The sequence below is a fragment of the Lepidochelys kempii genome, chromosome 10 (genome assembly GCF_965140285.1).
Source record: "Lepidochelys kempii isolate rLepKem1 chromosome 10, rLepKem1.hap1, whole genome shotgun sequence".
Taxonomy (NCBI): Eukaryota; Metazoa; Chordata; order Testudines; family Cheloniidae; genus Lepidochelys; species Lepidochelys kempii.
Genome location: NC_136389.1, coordinates 18024377 through 18045320, shown reverse-complemented (window position 1 = coordinate 18045320; position 20944 = coordinate 18024377). Strand labels below are relative to the sequence as shown.

General features: G+C 40.1%; 1 protein-coding gene across 10 annotated transcripts; it reads left to right on the top strand.

Moving 5' to 3' along the window:
* Nucleotides 1–89: 89 nt before the first annotated feature.
* Nucleotides 90–20291, top strand: LOC140918283 (uncharacterized). 10 transcript variants are annotated; one of them, XR_013636394.1, is made up of 8 exons: nt 90–197; nt 1443–1533; nt 4902–5082; nt 5436–5485; nt 6398–6515; nt 10350–10507; nt 12593–12669; nt 13710–15115. XR_013636394.1 is itself a non-coding variant. In XM_078854576.1 (7 exons), exons 3-7 carry the CDS (start codon nt 5421–5423, stop codon nt 19605–19607), a joined length of 531 nt encoding a protein of 176 aa, XP_078710702.1. In that variant the 5' UTR covers nt 90–197; nt 1443–1533; nt 4902–5420; the 3' UTR covers nt 19608–20291. The 10 variants fall into 10 exon arrangements, 3 of the variants coding, with proteins under 3 accessions (XP_078710702.1, XP_078710700.1, XP_078710701.1); XR_013636399.1 differs by adding an exon at nt 19495–20291 and having other exon boundaries at nt 4902–6515; nt 13710–15114; XR_013636396.1 differs by lacking the exon at nt 5436–5485.
* The last annotated feature ends 653 nt before the right edge of the window (nt 20292–20944 follow it).

Sequence of the window (20944 nt, the reverse complement as noted above, 5' to 3'; positions counted from 1 at the left end):
CTTCCCGCCTCTGTCCTGCTCCGATTGGCTCCTCGGCCCCAATGGCCCCCTGCCCATTGGAGAGAGGTACTGTCAGTCAAAGCGAGCGTCCCTGTGGCTGCCATGGCAACCAGAGTGCGGGACCGTGCTGCCTGCTGCGGGGATATGGCGGAGCGGGTCTCCCCCAGGGGCCTCGTCCGCTCCGTGTCTCAAAGACTGTAAGCGGGCGGGGCGCTTGCATATGGGGAGCAGGGTGGCGGGTGCGTTCGTGAGCAGCGCACGGGAACGGGGCTCCATGGGGTTGCGGGGTGCAGGAGAGAGCCAGGGTATGGCGTGGGGTGGGGACATGTACATCGGGGGGGACTGGGAATAGAGGGTTGCGGGTTACGCCCTGCATGGATATTGCATGAGTACGTGGGGGTGGGGGAGGACGTGGAGGGAGCATGGGTTGGGGGGTGCATGGATGTGGTGTGATATATGGGGTAGGGAGGGACCTGGGAATTGGAGATTGCATGGGTTTGGGGGGTACATGGAGGGAGCATGGTGAGTGCGTTGGAATAGGTGGTGCATACGATAGAGCGATGAGTGGATATGGGGTTCCCCAGGGATACATGGGGATTGGATTTCTGGCATCGGAGTATGATGGTTGCATCATAGGCACTGGGACCCTATGGTTACTCAGGAGTGTGGGGATACATCGTTACAGTTGATGCATGGGCGGTATATGGATATGAGGTATCTGAGGGTCTGTATTTGGATGAACAGTGTATACGTATGAGGTCTGTGCATGAACATGAAGTACATGGGGGATGTGTAGCTATATGAGTACATAAGGGAAGTGCACACAGGTGTTGTGCATGAATACAAGGGGGACAAGTGACTGGGAATGGGTGGTTAGTGCCTGGAAGAAGAAGACAGATGGTGAGTGGTGACTAGGAGAGGGGTGAACAGAGATGAGGGGAGTAAATGGCTAAGGATTAGTGTTAGAAATAGGGCAAATCGTCTCTAGTATTGTTCAGTAGATCAGCTCAAAATAAAATGTTACTGGGTTAACATTTTGCTTAGGGATCAGTTGAAAAGGGGAACAGAGTGTAAGAATCCAATACTGCTACGAACACAGCCTCTCTGTACATACTATATACAGGGCCTCCTGTTCATGCAAGCCTAACTTTTTTGTCTAGTGCTGAGGAACACCTTAAGGAAGTGAGTGCTTCTGTCTCTAATACATAGCACAGACTTCTTTTTTGCTAGAAAACTAGATTTTTGTTTTTAAATGGAATAGCCCTTGGGGATAGGGGTGGGAAGATGGACTTAAATTAGAGTTGAAATATTTGGATAACGTGAACTAGATTTACAACTCTAAGAAATAGGCAAGAGATTCACAAGATCCCAAACTCCAAAAAGTTTGCCCATCCCACTTTCTATTTTTCTTTTACTGAAACTGGAAAGTATATTTTGTCTAGAAAATATTACATTGATGTGCAAAGAAAAGAAGATAGTTTTGATTTATCTGGAGCTAGCAGGAATGAGGCTGAAAGTCCCAGTTTCTATATGGTAAGTATTTACTTAAACGCATATTGTTTTCAAAAGGGCAAATAGGCTCCAATCCTGCACTGCACCTTGATGGATCCCTGAGCCCATGCAGACACCCACTGAAGTCAACACAAAATGCAAGATAACATCAGTGGTGCTCTGTGCAGACACAGGGGTCTGCCTGAGTGAATGTCAGTGCAAGATCAGGATTGCATGAACTAATGAAGCCCAAGAAATGCTGGAAAAATGAGTCTGACCTAGTTACTGTTGCTATGTCTCTTCCTTTTAAATCTGATTGAAAGGAAATTAAATTGAGGACCGTTAAGGTTACTAGAAGATGTATGCTTTTATTTTCTCTTTTGGGTGGTGGTAGTTTATGACGGAAAAAAAATCTACCACATCATCAAATCCTCCTCCCTGCAAGACCAGAATATAGTCCCTTACTAGAGGACATACTAGATACTGCAATTGGCAATTGATTATTTAACTCGTGCACATGTGAGGGTAGTGAATATTTTATTTAGCCTTAGAAATATTCACACTGTTACTGTATAAGCTTAGACTGTTCACCTTAGAAAAAAGGTGATTAAGAGGGGATATGATATAGTGGTCTATAAAATCATGAATGGTGTGAAGAAAGTAAATAGGGAAGTGTTAATTGTCCATTCATATAACACACAAATTAGGAGTCACCTAATTAAATTTAACAGGCAGCAGCAGGATTAAATCAAACATAAAGAAGTACTTCTTCACGCAATGCACAGTCAGCCTGTTACATTTGTTACCAGAGAATGCTGTGAAGGCCAAAAGTATAACTGGTTTCATAAAAGAATTAGATATGTTCATGGAAGATAGGTCCATCAGCAGCTATCAGCCAAGATGGTCAGAGATACAATCTTATGCTCTGGGTGTCCCTAAACCTCTGACAGCCAGAAGCTGGGACTGAATGATAGGGGATGGATTACTCAGTAATTGCCCTGTTCTGTTCATTCCCCCTGAGGCATATGGCACTGGCCAACAATGACAGGATACTGGGCTAGATGGACCATTGGTCTGACTAGTATGGCCATTCTTATGTTCTTATAAAAACAAATCCATATAAATATTTAATTCCATGTAAAATTAAATTGAGCATAAAATTATCTATTCTTACCTGAGGTCCAGAAAGTCATGTTTTGAAGTCCTTTTAATACTAAAGACTGGGCTACATGCATCCCTGATGACTTCAATGGAGTTGCAAGGAACCTAAATCTAAGCAGAATTTGGGCTGTTCTATGTATGTACTGTATTCTGAGGAGCAAACAATATGCTGCTTTTGGCTGTACCTTGGAGAAGATACCAGACATTTGGACAGAATAAATTACCAGGGTCATAAATTATCTATAGATACTGTAGTAGCTCATCAAAGCTGTATGTATACCTGATATTTCAGATATCAAGGGATCCTATATGGAATCTGGAGCTAACCAAGGTTCTGATTCAGGAAAGCACCCTGAGCATATGCTTGACTTTAAGCTTGTGTTTAAGTCCCACTGGCAACACTGGAACTTAAAAATGTACTTAATAGCTTTCCTCAATCAGGGCCCAAGTACTGATCCCTACCAGAAGTGGTGCATGCCTTCTTTTGCTCACCACTCAGATCATCACAATATTTATTTATCATGTTTTATTTCCACCATGGCAAAAAGAACATTTGTATCAGAGAATTTCTAGCTCTCCTTAGTATCAGTAACTCTGCCCCAAAGATAGGACACTTCATAACATATTTGCCTTTTCAAAAACAAACACACACAAAGTAAATAACTTTTGTAAACAAAACTTAAGACCAAAATAAAACCAAGACCAAATGGAAAACATGGTATTTGCTGTTCAACAATATAAAATTCAGAAATCCCAGGTCTTGTCCACGCTAACATTTTTCTTAATATTTTCTATTGCTAGCACTAGCGTAGCTCTATCAGTGGTAGCAACAGTGATTAGAATAGACAGGGTAAAGGTTGCTTCTGGCATTTGAACCACCATGTCTCAGAGACCTCTCCTGAGCTGGGTAAGACAACACAGCGGTTAAAACACCAGTAGCCAGCCCCCCTCCACGCCTCCATTACTATCTCTGATGAAGCTGCACTGCTAGTGGAACGGTTGGAAATTTTAAGGAATCCACAATTCCAGATGCGCTTTGGAACCTGCATTCCTTATTGAGAAGGTTTTTTTCCCCTTGGGTTACATCTTATGTTGCAGGTTTTCTAGGTTATATAAAACTTCTCTGAGAGTCTTTAAACAAATAGAACAACTAATCATCATAGTTGGCCAGTTTGTAAATTGATGCTGCTTAGAGACCTGGTAAGTTGGAAGAACAGGTTTTTCACTGTATTTTATATTAATGAGGAAGTGTACTTTGCACACTGAATTACTTGTCAATTTGTCACACCCTCGTTGCTGCACAATGAGGAAATCTCTAACAAGCCAGAGAAAAAATGTATAACTTTTCCTGTGAAACTGTATAGAAATTCTTTTGCAGTAGAGTGACATTTATTTTCCCACTGCCGCACAGAAATTTACATGCACATTTTGTGTTAATGTGAATTACCTGCATTAATCTCCCATCTGCTATGCAGAAACTCAAAGGCAGGCACAGATCCCGCTAACCCTTATGTTCATGGGCACGAGTATGTGCACAAGTACTTCCACTGAGTGCAACAGAATGACTTGCCTATGTAAAGTTACTGATGTGAAAGTGTTTGTTGACAGGACTGGACCCTAGATAATGCCAGGGGACAGTGATATGACTCAAGCATGAGTGAAAATCAGGACTTTGGAGTTATATTGCCAGTTCTGCTATTGACTCACTGTTTTGCCCTTGGGAAAGTCAATTAATGAATGAATGCTTGTACAATAATTTTAAACTCTTAGTTGAAAGGTTGCTGTCTAAGTAGAATGTATCTAATATTTTATGCACCACATCATCAACATGCTTTCTATACTAAGGTATAACAAGAGCCTTTATTGTACTACTTATGTTTTTTTTTTTAAATAGAGCAATCCTTAATGAGTAGTTTTAGTACTAATTTTTATGATTTACCTGTCCTGCAAACACAAGTGTACAGTTTGCTTGATGGTTTAGGGGAGCATCCGTGTTCAGAAAAGAACAAGCATATGTGTGTAAATATAAGGGACAGAGGTACGTGGGACTTAAGCATATACACCGTGTTAAGCATGTTATTAAGTAATTTCCTGAATCAGGAGTTTGGTAACTAAGGTATGCATTTTGTGTGTTGTGTGCCATGTAAAATGAATGTCTTTCTTAATTATCTACATGGATTAAGATTGACTTTCCTTCTGTAAATATCCATATTTTACCCATAATTTTCTACCATTTTTATTTATTACAGCATCCTGGAAGCATTCCTGAACAAAAATGTGATCAGTGCCTCAAGCATAATTTTACAGATTGTAAATTCGAAGCATCTCTTCGAGTGTATACAGGAAATTCTGAAGAATGTGAAAGAAAATTACAGAGCAGCCCAGAAAGACAACAGGAAATGAAGATCATCAAAAAAAAAATTGGCACAAGTAACACTTAATGTTCTTCTTTATACATATAAAGTATTTTCCTGTTCAAATACAAACATAAAAGTTCAATTTTCCCCTTCTATCAGAATTTTATGTCATTAAAGTACTTTAACATTGCACCTAGCTGCTATGAAGATAGGCCTGTTAAAATCACTACAATAAAAAGTAATGTTATGAACAAGCACAAAAGCAATTTGATAAAGAAAGTTCTTGTTTTAATATTTTAGAAAAAAAACCACCTGAAAATAATTGAGAGACATGAGCCATTTTGCAGCTTTACTAAAGTCCCTCTGAAGAAGATAATTACAGTCAGAGTTGCATTAAATAAATGCAATAATATGTTTGTTTTGAAGGATTTTGTAACTGACAGACATTTCCCAGTCTTAGTAAGGAGTACAAAAAGGTAATGTATAGATCACAGTAAATTCTATTAAGCATTTGTCTTGGGCCAGGCCACATACATCAGCAGTGCAATATACTGCTACACAGCAGACCCAGGTATGACTCCTAAGCCACTGGAGCTTGAGTTATGGGAGTAACTGTTGCTCAAGAAACTCAGGTTGATGAATTTCCACTCTCCAGATGGATCTCTCTGACCTATTGATGGAATAGAAATGCCACTGACTTTCCTCTTCTTTGCTGGAAGAGGAACATTGTAGTGGTGGCTTGTGGGGAGGTTTGAGAAGTGTATGTATGAAGGAAATGCTGAGCATAGAATAACTGGGTGGGAGAAAATCTGAAAATTGCAGGGAGGAGCCTTTAGACTGGCATTGCTTTATGGAATATAATTCACTCATGAACCTAAACTCCGATAAACAGCTGCAAGCAGGAAGGGTGCTGGCAATCTCTGTGTAAAAGGACAGGAAGAGGAGACATGGATAATCATGTATAGAAATACAAAACAGACCTCTCTCTATAAGGATCAAATCAAGAGCTGGGCTCTCCCTATTCTTTTCCCAACAGAAACATAAATGTAAAAATAATCTCTGAATGCGTAGCACAGAAATCCAGTTTATAACTTCAGGTAGAAAAATCTTTTCCATGACTTTAATTCTGTTAATAAAACAGAAACTATTGAGAAGCTAATTATTTTATACCACAGCTTCAAAATGTCCCACATACAAGCCTTTGCATAACAGTTCATAGAATAGTGTAATAAATGTCACCATATTCACAGCAGTCTGTCTGTTTTGAAATCATGGCAATTTATTTACATTCCTGACGTTCACAAACACCTGTGGTATATTATATCCTATTGATATGTATAGAATTTTTTTCAACATGGATTAAAATATATTCTTTCATGTTTAACTAGAATAAAGAAGCTGCACAGCTTCCCTTCCAGACTATCTCAATTTCCTCCTCCCCCATACACATCACAAGAAGAAGTCATGAGGCTCATTTCATCAGCTTCAAAGCTAATTGTTGCGGCAGTAAGTAATACAGGTCATGCTACTTTAATCATTAAAGAGGTAACAGAACATTTTCCATTGTTGCACCTTAACAACAAGTTCCCCATAAATTGCAATGATAAAGGATCAAATTTTGCACTCTGACTGTAAATCCATAGTCACTGCTTTGACTTTAATAGTCATTGTGGATATACAATCATGTTCCTGAGAGCAGAATTTAGCCAAAGTCTTTTGCTGCTCCATAAAATCATATCAGATCACCTCCAGTTGAAAATACCCATGACCTTCCACTCCCTGCAATGAAACAGACTAGTTGGACAGGGGCCATCCTATCTTGGGGAAAAAGGAATGGTCAGCTTGCATCAGAATGAAGAAATCCCCCCCAAAACTTTAATATACATAGCTGCCCAAGGAGAGAGACTTTTATAGTAAATAAACCTCACCTTCCCTGATTCTCAGCTTATTTAAAAAACACTATACAATTATATCAATTCTTTTGTCTCTTTATTTCAAATAAAGTCAAGGACAACATACTGGCTTCTACATTTATACTACAGAAACTCCTCACTTAAAGTTGTCCAGTTAACGTTTCGTTGCTGATCAATTAGAGAGCATGCTCTTTTAAAGTTGTACAATGCTCCCTTATAACATCGTTTGGCAGCTGCCTGCTTTGTCCATCACTTGCAGAAAGAGCAGCCTGTTGGAGCTAGCTGGTGGGGGCATGGAACCAGGGTGGATCAGCAGCCTGCTATCAGCTCCCCACTTCCCTAAGTTCCCTGTGTGGCAGCCACCCAGCAGGCTATCAGTTGGTGGCAGTTCAGCTGTCCTGCCCGCCACTGCCATGTGCTGCTCCTGCCCTTTGCCTTGGAGCTGCTCCCAGGATCCTCCTGCTTGCTGTGCAGAGGTGGGGGGAAGAGGGGTGCTAATATCAGGGTGTCCCCCTCCCCCCGTTCCTGCCCCCCACTTACCCCATCTCTATAGAGCGAGCGGGGACAAGCTAGCCGCAGCTGCTCTCGCAACTTGCTGATATACTTAAAAAGGCAATGTACTTAGAGTGGGGTCAGCATATTAAAGGGGCAATGCGCGTGTGTCTCTGTCTCAAATGCTGTCTCCCCTCCCTCCATTTGTGCTGCCTTGTAGAGTGTGAGGCTACATTAACAACAACGTGTTAACCCTTGAGGGCTCAGACGAGTGCTAGTTCATCATTCAGCACTAAGATATTTCCTGGGAAATATCCCACCCTCTGACTCCACCACCTTAACCAAGCTTCACAATCATCATTGCTGTGCACAGTATTAAATTGTTTGTTTAAAACTTATAGAGTGAGTATGTGTGTGTGTGTGTGTGTGTGTAAAAAAAATATAGTCTTTTGTCTGGTGAAAAAAATTTCCCTGGAACCTATACCCTCCCACCCCCATTTACATTAATTCTTATAGGGAAATTGGATTCACTTAACATCATGTCACTTGAAGTCACATTTTTCAGGAACATAACTGCAATATTAAGTGAAGAGTTACTGTACAACAAAAGCAAAAGCACACTTTTGAAACATAGGATTCAATAAAAGCCTGTTGAAATGAATCTGAGTTTTTCCATTGATTTAAAGGATTTTGGATCAGGCCAATAAGTATGTGAATTTAAGTATCAAAATAAGTGACCTGATTTTCAGAGGTGCTGACATTTGAAGGCAGCACCTCATCAATCAATTCATTAATTTCACTGCATAAGGTGAGGCATCCGTATGTGATACTTTTGACCATAATGCGTGTTCCCATCAGACAGACAGACCAAATGTAGAATATTTTGTATACATGTAGCAGGTCACTTGCTAGGATTAGTTTATCTCACTTAATCATTTCCCAGCCACTGCAGGGGCCTGGGGCACTGGTGCACCATGGTCCCTTCTATTCTCTGCCTGTGGCACATAGAATCATAGGACTGGAAGGATGCTCAATAGGTCATCTAGTCAAGTCTCCTGCATTCCAGGCAGGACTAAGTAATAACTAGACCATCCCAAACAAGTGTTTGTCTAACCTGCTCTTAAAAACCTCCAATGACAGAGATTCCACAGCCTCCCTAGGCAGTTTATTCCAGTGCTTAACTACCTTGACATTCAGGAAGTTTTTCCTAATGTCCAACCTAAACCTTCCCTGCTACAATTTAAGCCCATTGCTTCTTGTCCTATCCTCAGAGTTTAAGGAGAATAATTTTTCTCCCTCCTCCTTGTAACAATCTTTTATGTACTTGAAAACTATGACCATGTCCCCCCTCAGTCTTCTCTTCTGCAGACTAAAAAAACCCAATTTTTTCAGTCTTCCCTCATAGGTCATGTTTTCTAGATCTTTCCATCATTTTTGTTGCTGTCCTCTGGACTTTCTCTAATTTGTCCACATCTTTCCTGAAATGTGGCTCCCAGAACTGGACACAATACACCAGTTGAGGCTCTATCAGTGTGGAGTAGAGCGAAAGAATTACTTCTTGTGTCTTGCTTACAACAGTCCTGCTGATACATCCCAGAATGATGTTCACTTTTTTTGCAAGTGTTAAACTGTTGATTCACATTTAGCTTGTGATCCACTATGACCCCAGATCCCTTTCCACACTACTCCTTCCTAGGCAGTCATTTCCATTTTGTATGTGTGCAATTGATTGTTCCTTCCTAAGTGGAGTACTGTGCATTTGTCCTTATTGAATTTCATCCTGTTTACTACAGACCATTTCTCCAGTTTGTCCAGATCATTTTGAATTTTAATTCTATCCTCCAAAGCACTTGCAACCACTCCCAGCTTGGTATTGTCTGCAAACTTTATAAGTGTACTCTATGCCATTACCTAAATCATTGATGAAGATATTGAACAGAACTGGCCCTAGAACTGATCCCTGCAGGACCCCATGTGATATTCCCTTCCAGCCTGACTGTGAATCACTGATAACTACTCTCTGGGGATAGTTTTCCAACCAGTTATGCACCCACCTTACAGTAGCTCCTTCTAAGCTGTGTCTCCATAATTTGTTTACAAGAAGGTAATGTGAGACAGTATCAAAAGCCTTACTAAAGTCCAGATATACGACATCTACCACTTCCCCCATCTACATGGTTTGTTACTCTGTTAAAAAAAGGTATTAGATTTGTTTGACATAATTTGTTCTTGACAAATCCATGTTGACTGTTATTTATCACCTTTATTCTCTTCTAGTTGTTTGCAAATTGACTGTTTAATTATTTGCTCCATTAATTCCCTGGGTTATCCTTATTCCCCTAATAGCCTAGTCTCCTATGGGCTGTATTACATTGGTCTAATTTGAATTGTTGGGTTTAAGTGTGTGGATGGTGGTGGTGGTCTGTGATATACAGGAGATCAGACTAGATGATCTGGTGGTCCCTTCTGGCCTTAAACTCTGTCTCTGTGACACTTTGCTGTAATCTGACGGGGTAAAGTGGCCTTAAAATGTAAATGAGTGTAAATTACCTGAACCCAGTTTAAAGGAGAATCAAGCCTGGAATGTTAGTGTGCGGGCCTGAGCACATGCCTGGGAGCCAGGATTTCGTCAATTCTAATCCTGGCTGTGACACAGATTCCTGCTAAAACATTAACCAAGACATACTCTCTCTCTCTCTGCCTCTACAAGTTCCCCCTTGTGAAAGCGAGAACAATGCTGCTCTGTCTCACAAGAATACTGTGAGGATTAAATAGATAACATGTAAGCCTTGGAAGAGGAAAAGTGGTTAATACTGTTATTGCTCGTGCTGACTACAGATTTAATGGAGAATTGTTTATGAACTAATCGCTTACCTGTAGCAAACTCAATTTGTAAAGATTTCTATTAATATAATTACACTTATCTTCTTCTTAGACTTGTGAAATCTCTTTGGAGGAAATAAAGAAGCCAGACTGTGCCTTACCCCAGAAGAGGAAAGAAGCTAAAAATATTCAAAGATTGGACCATTACTGCAAACAGCGTACACCTCCTCTTGTGATCTCTCCAGATCCCCATGAATATGACACTAAGAGGTGTGAGAAAAGTTCAGAGAGATTTTCAGCAACATAGCTGAGTGAAATTATGATAGCCTTTAATTTTTATACTCTGTACCGTTTTACGCTGTTTTAAACATTTACAGCACTTTCACATTTTAGAGGATCAGATGTCAGAGTAGGATTTCTTTATCGCTTTCTAATGTTTAAAGTTAGCTGAACCTTTTCTGTTAAATTACCCCATTTATGTTATCAGACTTGTTGACATTTGTCCCACCCAAACTTTATCAAAACAATAAGAGGAAATATGTTTGGAGTATTTAATCCACAAGATATCCTCTAAATAATAAAGAGGCCAGCTGTAGAAAGGCAGCATTACTGAGAGAGACTTCTCAAAATCGTAAGCCTTTCCAAGCATGGTAGATTATGTCCAAATGTAATGTGGAGGACTGGTTGCTTATTGAAATTTTTAGAGGCCCAGATTTTTTATATGAAATGTATGTAAGAGAGAATCTTTATATAGTCCCCACTGTCTCCCTTTTGAAACTAGGTAACTTCTACATTAGCACATCTCATGATTCAGAGAAGCTTTTATTAATAGAAGTTTCAAATGCTCAGTGTCTGACCCTAAGCAAAAGCAAAACAGATCTTTCCTCTTTCTAAAAGACTGACATTCTAACTTCAGGGCACAAATACCAAAATAACTTGAAAACAAATCACGTCCTGAGGCAGTTACCACATATTGATCAAATCCATGTGGTTGCACACAGCACAGTGGTGCACTTTAATTTACAGCAAGTCATGCAGACAAAATGGATGAACCGTGGCACCAGAAACAGGGTTATGACGAACTGTTTACTGTGGATGTAGTTGTGGCTTTGACTGTTACGTGAAAAGTTTTTAGGTTTTATTGTGCTGGGGCATGTCATCTAAAAAAATTTGACATGGGATTAGACACCAACAGGTGTTTTAAAAGAGCTTGCTCAAGTTCTGTAGGCCCTATATTTCACATACCTTAGTATTTTAGTAGTAAAATGTCCGCCTATTGCCATTTCTTTTAAAAATGGTCATTACTGGTTTGATTCTCCTTTCATTTTGACCAGTTGTGAACTAATGTAAATCCACTGACTTCCTTGAAATTAGGCCTGTTTTACACTGGGATAAAGAGAGAACAAGCAGGCTGTGTAACATTTAATAATTGATAGTAAACAAGTTATACTTAATATAGGTCCTATCCATGCGTGGGACAAAGCTGTGCATGCCTGCTGTGATCTCATATGCTGTATGAGTGGATATGTTTATATAGTAGTTCGGATGTACAGAAATCACTGGGATTATTAAATTATTCAGTGAATCAGAAGGACATTTACTACCATAGTACACACAAACCTAGTTTATCAAAATCCTGATTATCTGGGGAAAAATTAAAAAGGACCTTTCCCATGATGTAAAAAGTCCCTCACTGTCCAAATGCCCATTTACTGAAATACTCTCAGCCCCCAAATAATTTGGCAAAATCGTATTTTATGCAAATGTATGTGATGTGTGGCGTCTAACCCGAGTCGTATATTAGAATTCACTCTCGTTTCTCTTTGGCAGTGGCAGAGAGATGCTCGATCTGGCCTGATCAATTCAGCAATCACTGCTTTTCATCCTATTGTAATTCCTAGTAATATATAGAAACCGAAGTCAGTCCAGTCTGAGTGCATAAAAACAAAATCCTTACAATCAAATAAGCTTTTGATTTTAGGAAAAAAAGTTTTTCTTAATGGAAAGCAAAGAACCAAGCTTGCTCTTCTGAAGTTAAGCGAGCTATTGTTCCTTTCCAGAGATTGAGAAATAATTAACACGCCAAATTGCTTATTTTTGTTATGCTGTGTATTATAGCTATCATGCAAAGCAGTAAAAGATATAAAAGACTTTTCTATAAGTCATTCATTGAAAGTCAGTGTACAGTACTGTATGAGCAGAGACAATCTGATACAGAGAATAGGTACATTAGAAAAAACAGGAAAAATAATGAACAAGTCTATAAATCTCATTAAATATGACAAGTCATCTTGATTGTGTTTTGAAACAGTTATTTTATACTTCTCACAGCATTGATGTATTCTGTTTTAAAAGTACAGGGGAAACGAACAAATTAGAAGAATCAAATGCTGACTTTATCCAAGAAGATTCAAGGAATGATTATAGGAAAAGTAAGTTACATTCTTAATATACTTTTCAACCCTTTTCACCATGTCTTAGAAAACAGCTGTTGCCTGCAATGAAATATCTCTTAAAGAATAACCAAGTAAGGCATTTGAAAATGCATGGCTGATTCCTGAATTGTTAGCAGGGCTAAATTATTGTAGCAGTTGGTCTTAGAAGGTACTGAAATTGTTTCTAAACACAATTGCAAGTTTGCAAATGATTAAGTTACATTTTCCAGGTGTTCTTTTTACACCTTTACTGTTAAAACAATAACATTGGAGGTGCAGAATCCATCTCAGATAAGCAGGAGAGGAAATGAACTTATTTTTTATTTTGGGGTGTATCTACAGAGCAGCTGGGAATGTGCTTCCCAATGCGGGTAAACTGCTTGAGCTAGTGTGCTACAAAACAGCAATGTGGCCATAGTGGCATGGGCAGCGACTCGGGCTAGTTACTGGAGTACAATCCTGCGCAACCCCCTGGGTATGTATTCAGGTAGCTAGTCCCAGCCTGTGTCGCTGTGGCCACACTACTATTTTTAGGGGCGCTAGCTCAACCAGAGCTAGTGTGCATCTGACTACCCATACTGGGAAGTGCCATCCCAGCTGTTGTGTAGATATAAATTTTGTTGCCAAACAGACTCACACACACACACCTTGGCCTGACATCATATTATCCGAAGTACATATTGCAAGAGATTCTTTTCCTGCTCTGTTACTTCCTAATATGTGCTCTGCTCCTTTGTACTGCTCCCTCTTCTGATTCATTCTTTTACATCAGATTTTCTTCAAATCTCTTCTGAAAGTTCATTCTCGTCTTGATTTCTCTCTGACAAACACTTTGTCCTTTCTTGTCATGACTTCTAATTATCTACTTTGCAACTTGTTCTTTTCCCTCTTGACTTTTCCATTCACTTTTAGTAGACTATATTTGTTTGATCCATTTTATTGTTGTCTTTTAAAATAATAGTAAAGTGTCATGGGATGAGGGATTTTTTGTTAAATAAATATTAAATTAGTCATTAAAAATATTGTGTCTACTTTAGATACGAACAAAGGCAAGAAAGAAAAAAACATTAGAAATGTAAATGAACCGGTCAGAGTTGAGAGATCGTCTAACATTTCCAGTAACTCATCTAAACATAAGAGTGTACTTTCTAAAACTTCTACAAGAGCAACTGATTTAAATTCATTGTACTTAAATACCATATTTCCATATGCACAATGAACTGACAGAAGTAAAGCTTCTAAAAAAAATGTGCTTAATGAAGGAGAGTCCTCTGCCTTGTGCAGGCATTCAGATATCATGAAGAGCAAGATACAGAGCCAAGTACTGGCCATGTAGCAGGCTTGACGAGTTTTGCTCACTCTCAGAAAAATGAATGCATCTCTAGGTGGCTCTATAAGTCATCTGAATTCAAAAGGCAAAAGTCACCCCAAGTGCTTAGTAGAAAGCATTCAGGCAGCAGAGGTAGTAAGTCTAGCAAGCTTTCACAGAGAAGGCCAATAGAGAACTCCAGGAATATGCCACTACATCAAAAAGAAAGAAGAAATAGTGAAGGAAACAGGGAATTAAATGAGAAAATAATTCATACTATTTCCACAAATGCACAAACCCCAATCATAAATGAAAACACGGGAAAATAAACAGCTTCTTTTGTGACTCTTAAAGGTGGCATTCACCACAGCCAAAATAACACATGTAACAGCCTTCATCAGAGAACTCAAAGTAACCAGCGCCAAAAAAAGAAGAAAGATTTGTGTGAATTAGCTACAGGAAAAATTACCAAATCCCATAAGATCTGTTTCCAAGGTCCATTGCAGTTTTCCAGAAATACTGAACAGAAATGTAAATGTGTAAACTTGAATAGTTGTAACATAACAAGTGAATATGGAATTCAAACCATTGCTTCAGAAAGTAAATCTTTAGAAACTATGACACATCTCCCAGAGAATGAAAATGAAGAACACCTTTCTAGGGTTACACTTGGAGCACCTTCCTTTTTACATCAAGTTTTCCTGGAAATGGAGCAAGATGCATCACCTACTTCAACTGCATCTGAGCCTAAAGATCTGGACAGCAGTTTAGAAAACAAAAATATACAACAATTATCTAACCAGCTTTTCATCCTTAATGAATCCACAGGAGACAAGAAGGTTCAGGATGCTATCAGTAATGTACATACAAGGGACATTATTTTAACAGACCCATGTGATTGGCAAATGGCACATATCCCACAGAAGGCTCACTGTTATTGCACCTGTGCAGAACAACAACGTAACTTTATATCTGAAACATCTGATGAAGAACAAGACAGTTTCTCAGATTCATCTGTGACAGTAACAAGTATCCTAGGTGCATCAGAAAACGAACAGTCAGAGGAGTTCATTGTATCATCTGTATCTGACAGCCTGCATCTTAGATCATTATCTGATGTGCATGAACAGATGGTAAGAGCTTGGTGAAATTATGTTATGAATGTAACAAAACTCTTAAGTGCTTTTTTAAGTAGGCAGCAGTTTCTCTTTCCATTTGAAATCGCCCCTTTAACAAAAAAGTTGTAAACTGGCTGCTTAAATCATATTAGACCAAATAAGACATGTAAAATTAACAGTCTGGATGTAAAAACAGCTTTTTAACATCTTTGAAAATACTTAAACTAGTGAGGGATTCAGAAAAAGTGTTTCTCACACTAGTTTCTACAGCCTGTCTACACTTGCAAACTCTATAGCCTTAATTCACCATCAGTACACCCTAGGCTCAGATGACACAGTAGTAAAAACCACGGAGTCCTATCTGCATAACAGCTTTCACTGTTGCTGCCACTGGCAGTGAATTCTGGCTACAAGGTTTCCTACTATACACACACCATCACGGAGACAGGGAAAATCTCAAATAGCAACATATGGTAATTCAGCCTGAGTGGCAGTCTGCTCCAAGGTTTAGGATTGGAATAATAGAGGTGTCACCATTCAGGACTAGAGTTTAATCTGCAAATCATATGTGTGTCAAAGATTGACCAGCACCTGCCTTAATTAGTGCTCTTAGCATAAAATCCACCCAGAAAAATTGGAAGAAGTGCTCACACAGAGCTGCTTTTTTAGCCCTCGCTTTTACTCTGAATGGCAGATACAATTTCAGCAAACAGTATCTCCTATCCAAATAAACCAGTAACCTGATGTAGTCCCATGCACTTCTGTTGACATAGTTCAGTGAAATAATATTCCATTGGTACCATAGTGCATCTAGAGGACTTATGAACTGATATATTAAAGTAGTAGGAATATATGGGCTAAAAGGTGTTAACATAACTCAGTCACTGTTCAACATTAAACAGGTTCAGTGTTTGGTATACAGCCTGCTTTGTACCATGGCAAACACACCGTTAAAAATCCTTTCAACCTTTTATTAAAGATATAGCAAAGAAAGAAAAGTAGTTAAAGCATTTGAAATGTAAAATATTAAACAAGGCTTTCAGTTTAACAGCATTTCTTGTTCCCTTTCACTTTAGCTGGAGAACGGTTTAGAAGGACCTCCCCCCTTTTTCCATAGTTTCTTAGATGGTATTAGAGATGGTAATAACTGACCTTTTGCATAAAAGAGAAGAAGTTAGTTGAGATGAGCTGGAGCTACTTTTGTCAAAATCCAATCCCATTTCATTCCACGTAGTGTTTGGGATTCAGCTGGAGCCAGCAGAGGTAGCGATGGTATCTGAGTCCCTCTCTCTGACCCAGTCTGGTCAGGCCATCTCTCAGGATTAGGACAAAGAAGGTTCAGGGTCCCAGGAGATGGTCGGGGTGGCTGCCGTATAGTAAAGCTCACTCCGGTAGCTTCTGTCTGTTCTTCAATGTTATATTAAAGACTCTTCTTTAAGGACCTTAATTTAGGCCTAATATCTCCCACACCAATTTTGGTTAGTTAATTTCCAGTTCCACATCTTCTGTTTTTACCAAGCTTGCTTTTAACAGTCCTTGAACCATATCAGTAGGCCCTTTTGTTCAGGCTAATTTAGTTTTTCTGTCTCCTTGTTGTACCTTTTCCCATCAACGTTTATTATAGGTTATTGTGACATCTTATGAACTTTCACATAGTTTTTACAGTTGAGCTCACAGGTAGAGTAAAATGTTAGGCCCAGTTATTACAACAGGACCCAAATGATGACAATGCAACTGTCCTGGACAATGTGAAATTAGAACAATTGCAATGACAGCCCATCAAGTCTAATTTAAAACAAAAATTTCAAGGAGGAAAATCTTTTAGCAGGTATTATCCCATTTTTTTCATCCTAGGAAGAAAACAATTGTGTTGACCGAAAAGAGGAGGAAAACTCTGACTCCAGCATAGGCCATCTTGATCAAAGAGTTCTAGAGGAAATGCAGAAGATTAGCACCTCTGACAGGCTTCCATTTCAGATATTAATATTTATTCTACCTGAAAAGAACCAGATAGGCCGTTAGGTTTCCATTTCAGGGACCCACATCTTTGAGCTGGTATTGAATATCGGGGACCTGATGATGCCTTCCTTTCTATAGCACTGCAGTAGTCTCACCTGATGGTAACAAAATCATGGATAACAATGGGATGGTTCAAATTCACAAGAGTGAATGTAAGATCCCTCTCAAGTGCAAGATAAGAATGAGTATTACTTATTCTGCCCCAAGGAACTTATAATCTAAATTGCTATCTGGCCATCCAGAAACCGCCCAAGATCCAACAAATTCCCCAACCAAACCAAGACATGACCCTTTAATCAAAGATACTGATATAATTTCTGCCATTTCCTCAGTATCTTGGTCTTGTCTGGGCTGAGTCTCAGTCTGCTCAGCTCATATCTATGCATCAGCCTCTGTCAGGCAGTGCTATGATACATTAAATCTATGTCACTGATTTTCATACTACAGCTCTACAGATGAAGAAGGGACAGCAAATATGGATCATGACACGTAAGAGTGTCAATACCAGTCATATTTCCATCATTTTCCACATTACATTAGTACATAAGTTATCAGGTCAGTAGTAAACTGTTAGAATAAAAAATGGTTAAAATCAAACTTAAGATGCCCCAGTCAGAACTGATACCATATACAAAAATTATGGTGTTTCCTTCTCTGAGTTAGTAGGTATGTAATGGTATCTGTTGCTTTAAAGCATCACAGATTGCACTAGTTAAGGCATAATATTTCTCACTTTCATGACAAAGAACATGACTTTTAGAGTTCACACACAAAAAATCATGTTCTTGATCTCTCCATTCAGCTGCTCCCAAGCAAGCCTTCATACATTTAATGGCTAGTGGACTGTGGGATTTTTAAATGTCTTTAAACCATTCAATATTACTACATTAAAAAAACAATTATTGTAAAATAAAGGATATTTGGCTTCTCAACTTCCTATAACTTCTTAATTAGCACAGTGGGTGATATCCAGGGCCCATTCAAGTCACTGAAGTTTTGCCTTTAACTTCAGTGGGGGTGGTGTTTCATGTCTTTGTGTCATGACTTTTCCTTCTGTAAACTACTTAATATTCTTCTCACTTTTTACCATCACACACAACCAAACCTTAGTTATGTTTAACCACTGTTTTGTTGCAAAGCTTCATCAAAGGGCTGGTCCAGCACGCAAGGGACTTTGACGGAGCTCCCATGTGCCTGTTGTGACCAGAATCAAGCCCTACATTAATTTAAGCTGTAATGAATAATTGATAATGCTTTTAAAATTAGATAAAGTGCACCTCATACAGCTATGCTGATTTCTGCTGAATTAAGTTACATATTGCCAGCTAAATTAGGACAACTGTAAATCATGTCAACTCGTTTAGAAAGCTATTATAATGATGTGCACCTAAAAACCCAGTCAGGCAAGATGAGACACGTGATCAGACCTCTGCACCCATGCGGAGCTTCACTGACTTCCCTAGGGCTTTGTGCAGATTTAAGGGTTTGCGCACTTAGCTCAGTTTACAGGCCTGGGGGCCTAAATAGTATTTACTTTAAAAGTGTAGTATTTGTGACACATACACCTGCACAAAGTGTTACACCTGAGGGAATTTTGCACCAAAAAACTAAAAATTCTGTGCACATTTTAAAATTCTGAACATTTTATTTGTCAATAAATAAACGTGGAGACTCCCACATGGCAGTGGGGAGAACAGGTCGCTAGCTGCATAGAGATGGGAGATCACCCTGCAGTCCCCCCAGGACACAGACTTGACGGTGGGGCTGCACACAACCCTGACAAAGTGCAAGGGCCAGGCCTGCCCCAGAAACACCCTGGGGCCCTGCCCCTCTGCACCAGGTGTGAGCAGGCAGGCTCCTCCTGGCAGGATCCAAGTGTGGAGGGGCTTGGCGTGGGGTGAGAGGGTTCTGTGTGGGGTAACCTGGGTGTGGGCAGCTCAGTAGGGGATCTGGATGCACAAAGGCTCATTTGGGGGTGGGGCGGTTCTGGGTGCAGGGGCAATGGGATTCTGCAGGGGGGTCCAGGTGAAGGTGGTTGGAACTTGATTGGGGGGGCGGTCAGTGTGTGGGGAGGCTCAATGGGGAGGGGTCTGGGTGCTGGGGGAGTGGGGCTTGGTGGGGTGGGAATCCAGGTGCAGCTGGTTGGGGCTCAGTGCAGTGGGGGTCCAGTGTGGGGGGGCTCGTTGGGGTGGTGCAGGGGGGATGGGGTGTTTGATGAGCCTGCTTAACAGGGGAGCCCCAGCTGCTGCTGCCGCATGCCAGGCTCCCACTCCTCCCCATCCCCACTGTCCCTGCCTCATCTCCTCCCCATTTCTCTCTCCACTGTCCCCTGCCCCTGTCTCACTCCCACATTGCCTCTTCCTCGCCCCACCACAGGCACTCCCCTTTGTACAGGAAACACGAAGGCTCCCAGCACACACAAGGGGAGCACAACCAGCACGAGGACCCAGGAGGCGGCATCCAGCTGCAGAGGCAGCAGCCGGAGCTGAACCCTCTGTCAGCCAAGCAGCTCTGCGCTCACAGAAATGGGGGGTAACAGTGGCATTTGACCCCACGTGCTCCCCCATCTCACCTCTGTTTGGGGGGACAATGCCTCCCCAAACTACACCCACCAAAAACCACACAGGCACATGAGCACTCATGCAGATTCCCTTTGCTTCCTCATCATTTTCTGCTGAGAAGCAAAGAAATCTGCAGAGGGACCTGAATTCTGCGCCCACGCAGTGACACAGAATTCCCCCAGGAGTACAAAAGTGTATAAAAAAATCAAAGTGGCACCGTTGATTTCACTGGGAGTTCCACATTCAGAGAGCTTGCATGATTAGGCCCACAGAGCCTGAGTTTGCAAAGACTTACATATGTGTTTAACTTTACTACCATGACTACTAGTACTTTAACTTTGTGCATTGACTTCTCCCACTGCCTTTAGCGGGACAGCTCACACTGTGTAAAGCTAAGCATGTCTTTGCAGGACTATGGTCACAATGATTCATTTTTACCTTTTGTGAAATCCATTGAAAGAATGTGTAATTTCCTGTTTTGAAAGAAAATGACTGTCAATTACATTACTAGTAAGTATTGTGTTGGCCTGTAAATTACTGTAAATTTACTGTCTCTCTGATAATCAGTATATTAAAAAGCCCAATATATGTGTAAATTATAATAAAAATATTTTTTAAAGTGATAAAATAGCTCCAAGGAAAGACTGTTTTTTATACCACTGTGGGAAAGGGGTCCAGCAGTCAGATTGGATATTTCCTAGAACCACATGAAGCGGAGATAAAATAGAAAGACACAAATGCTCTTAATTCCCTTCCAAGACAGTACTTTGTTCTCAACTGAATATAAATATGATTTATTTTTTTAACATTTAGAACAAATGTCAAAGCTGTTGCTCAGTCTCAATACAGTTAGCTTTAGATAGCAATGAAGCTGCAGCAGTGCAGACTGACTTCCCTGTAGATGCTAATGATGCCTATGGAAGCCAACCCAATGGAAGTGAGCACAATAACATCATGTTGCCTTAAATGTGACCCAGATTTTCAAGCTGTTACCACTAAAAACCAAGCATTTAGTAAAAGTGTGTATCTTAAGTGAGATTCATTGAACACAAGAATAATCCAGATCCAATTAGGCCCTGGCCCTGAAGTCTGTGGTGAAACTCACATTACCTTTCTTTGTACAGGATCAACCCTTCTGTTAGTTTCTTCAGAGCTGAAACTGACTTGGAAACAGTGATATTCAATTTTCATAACATTTTAACAGGGTTTGACTCATGCGATTCTTTTCTCACAAAGTGAACAAACATTTAAATATGGTAAAGATT

Coding starts and splice junctions, on each gene's coding strand:
- LOC140918283 (XM_078854574.1), top strand. CDS start 14,599: ATGACACATCTCCCAGAGAATGAAAATGAAGAACACCTTTCTAGGGTT. Junction 15,115..16,953: donor CTGATGTGCATGAACAGATG/GTAAGAGCTTGG, acceptor TTTTCATCCTAG/GAAGAAAACAATTGTGTTGA.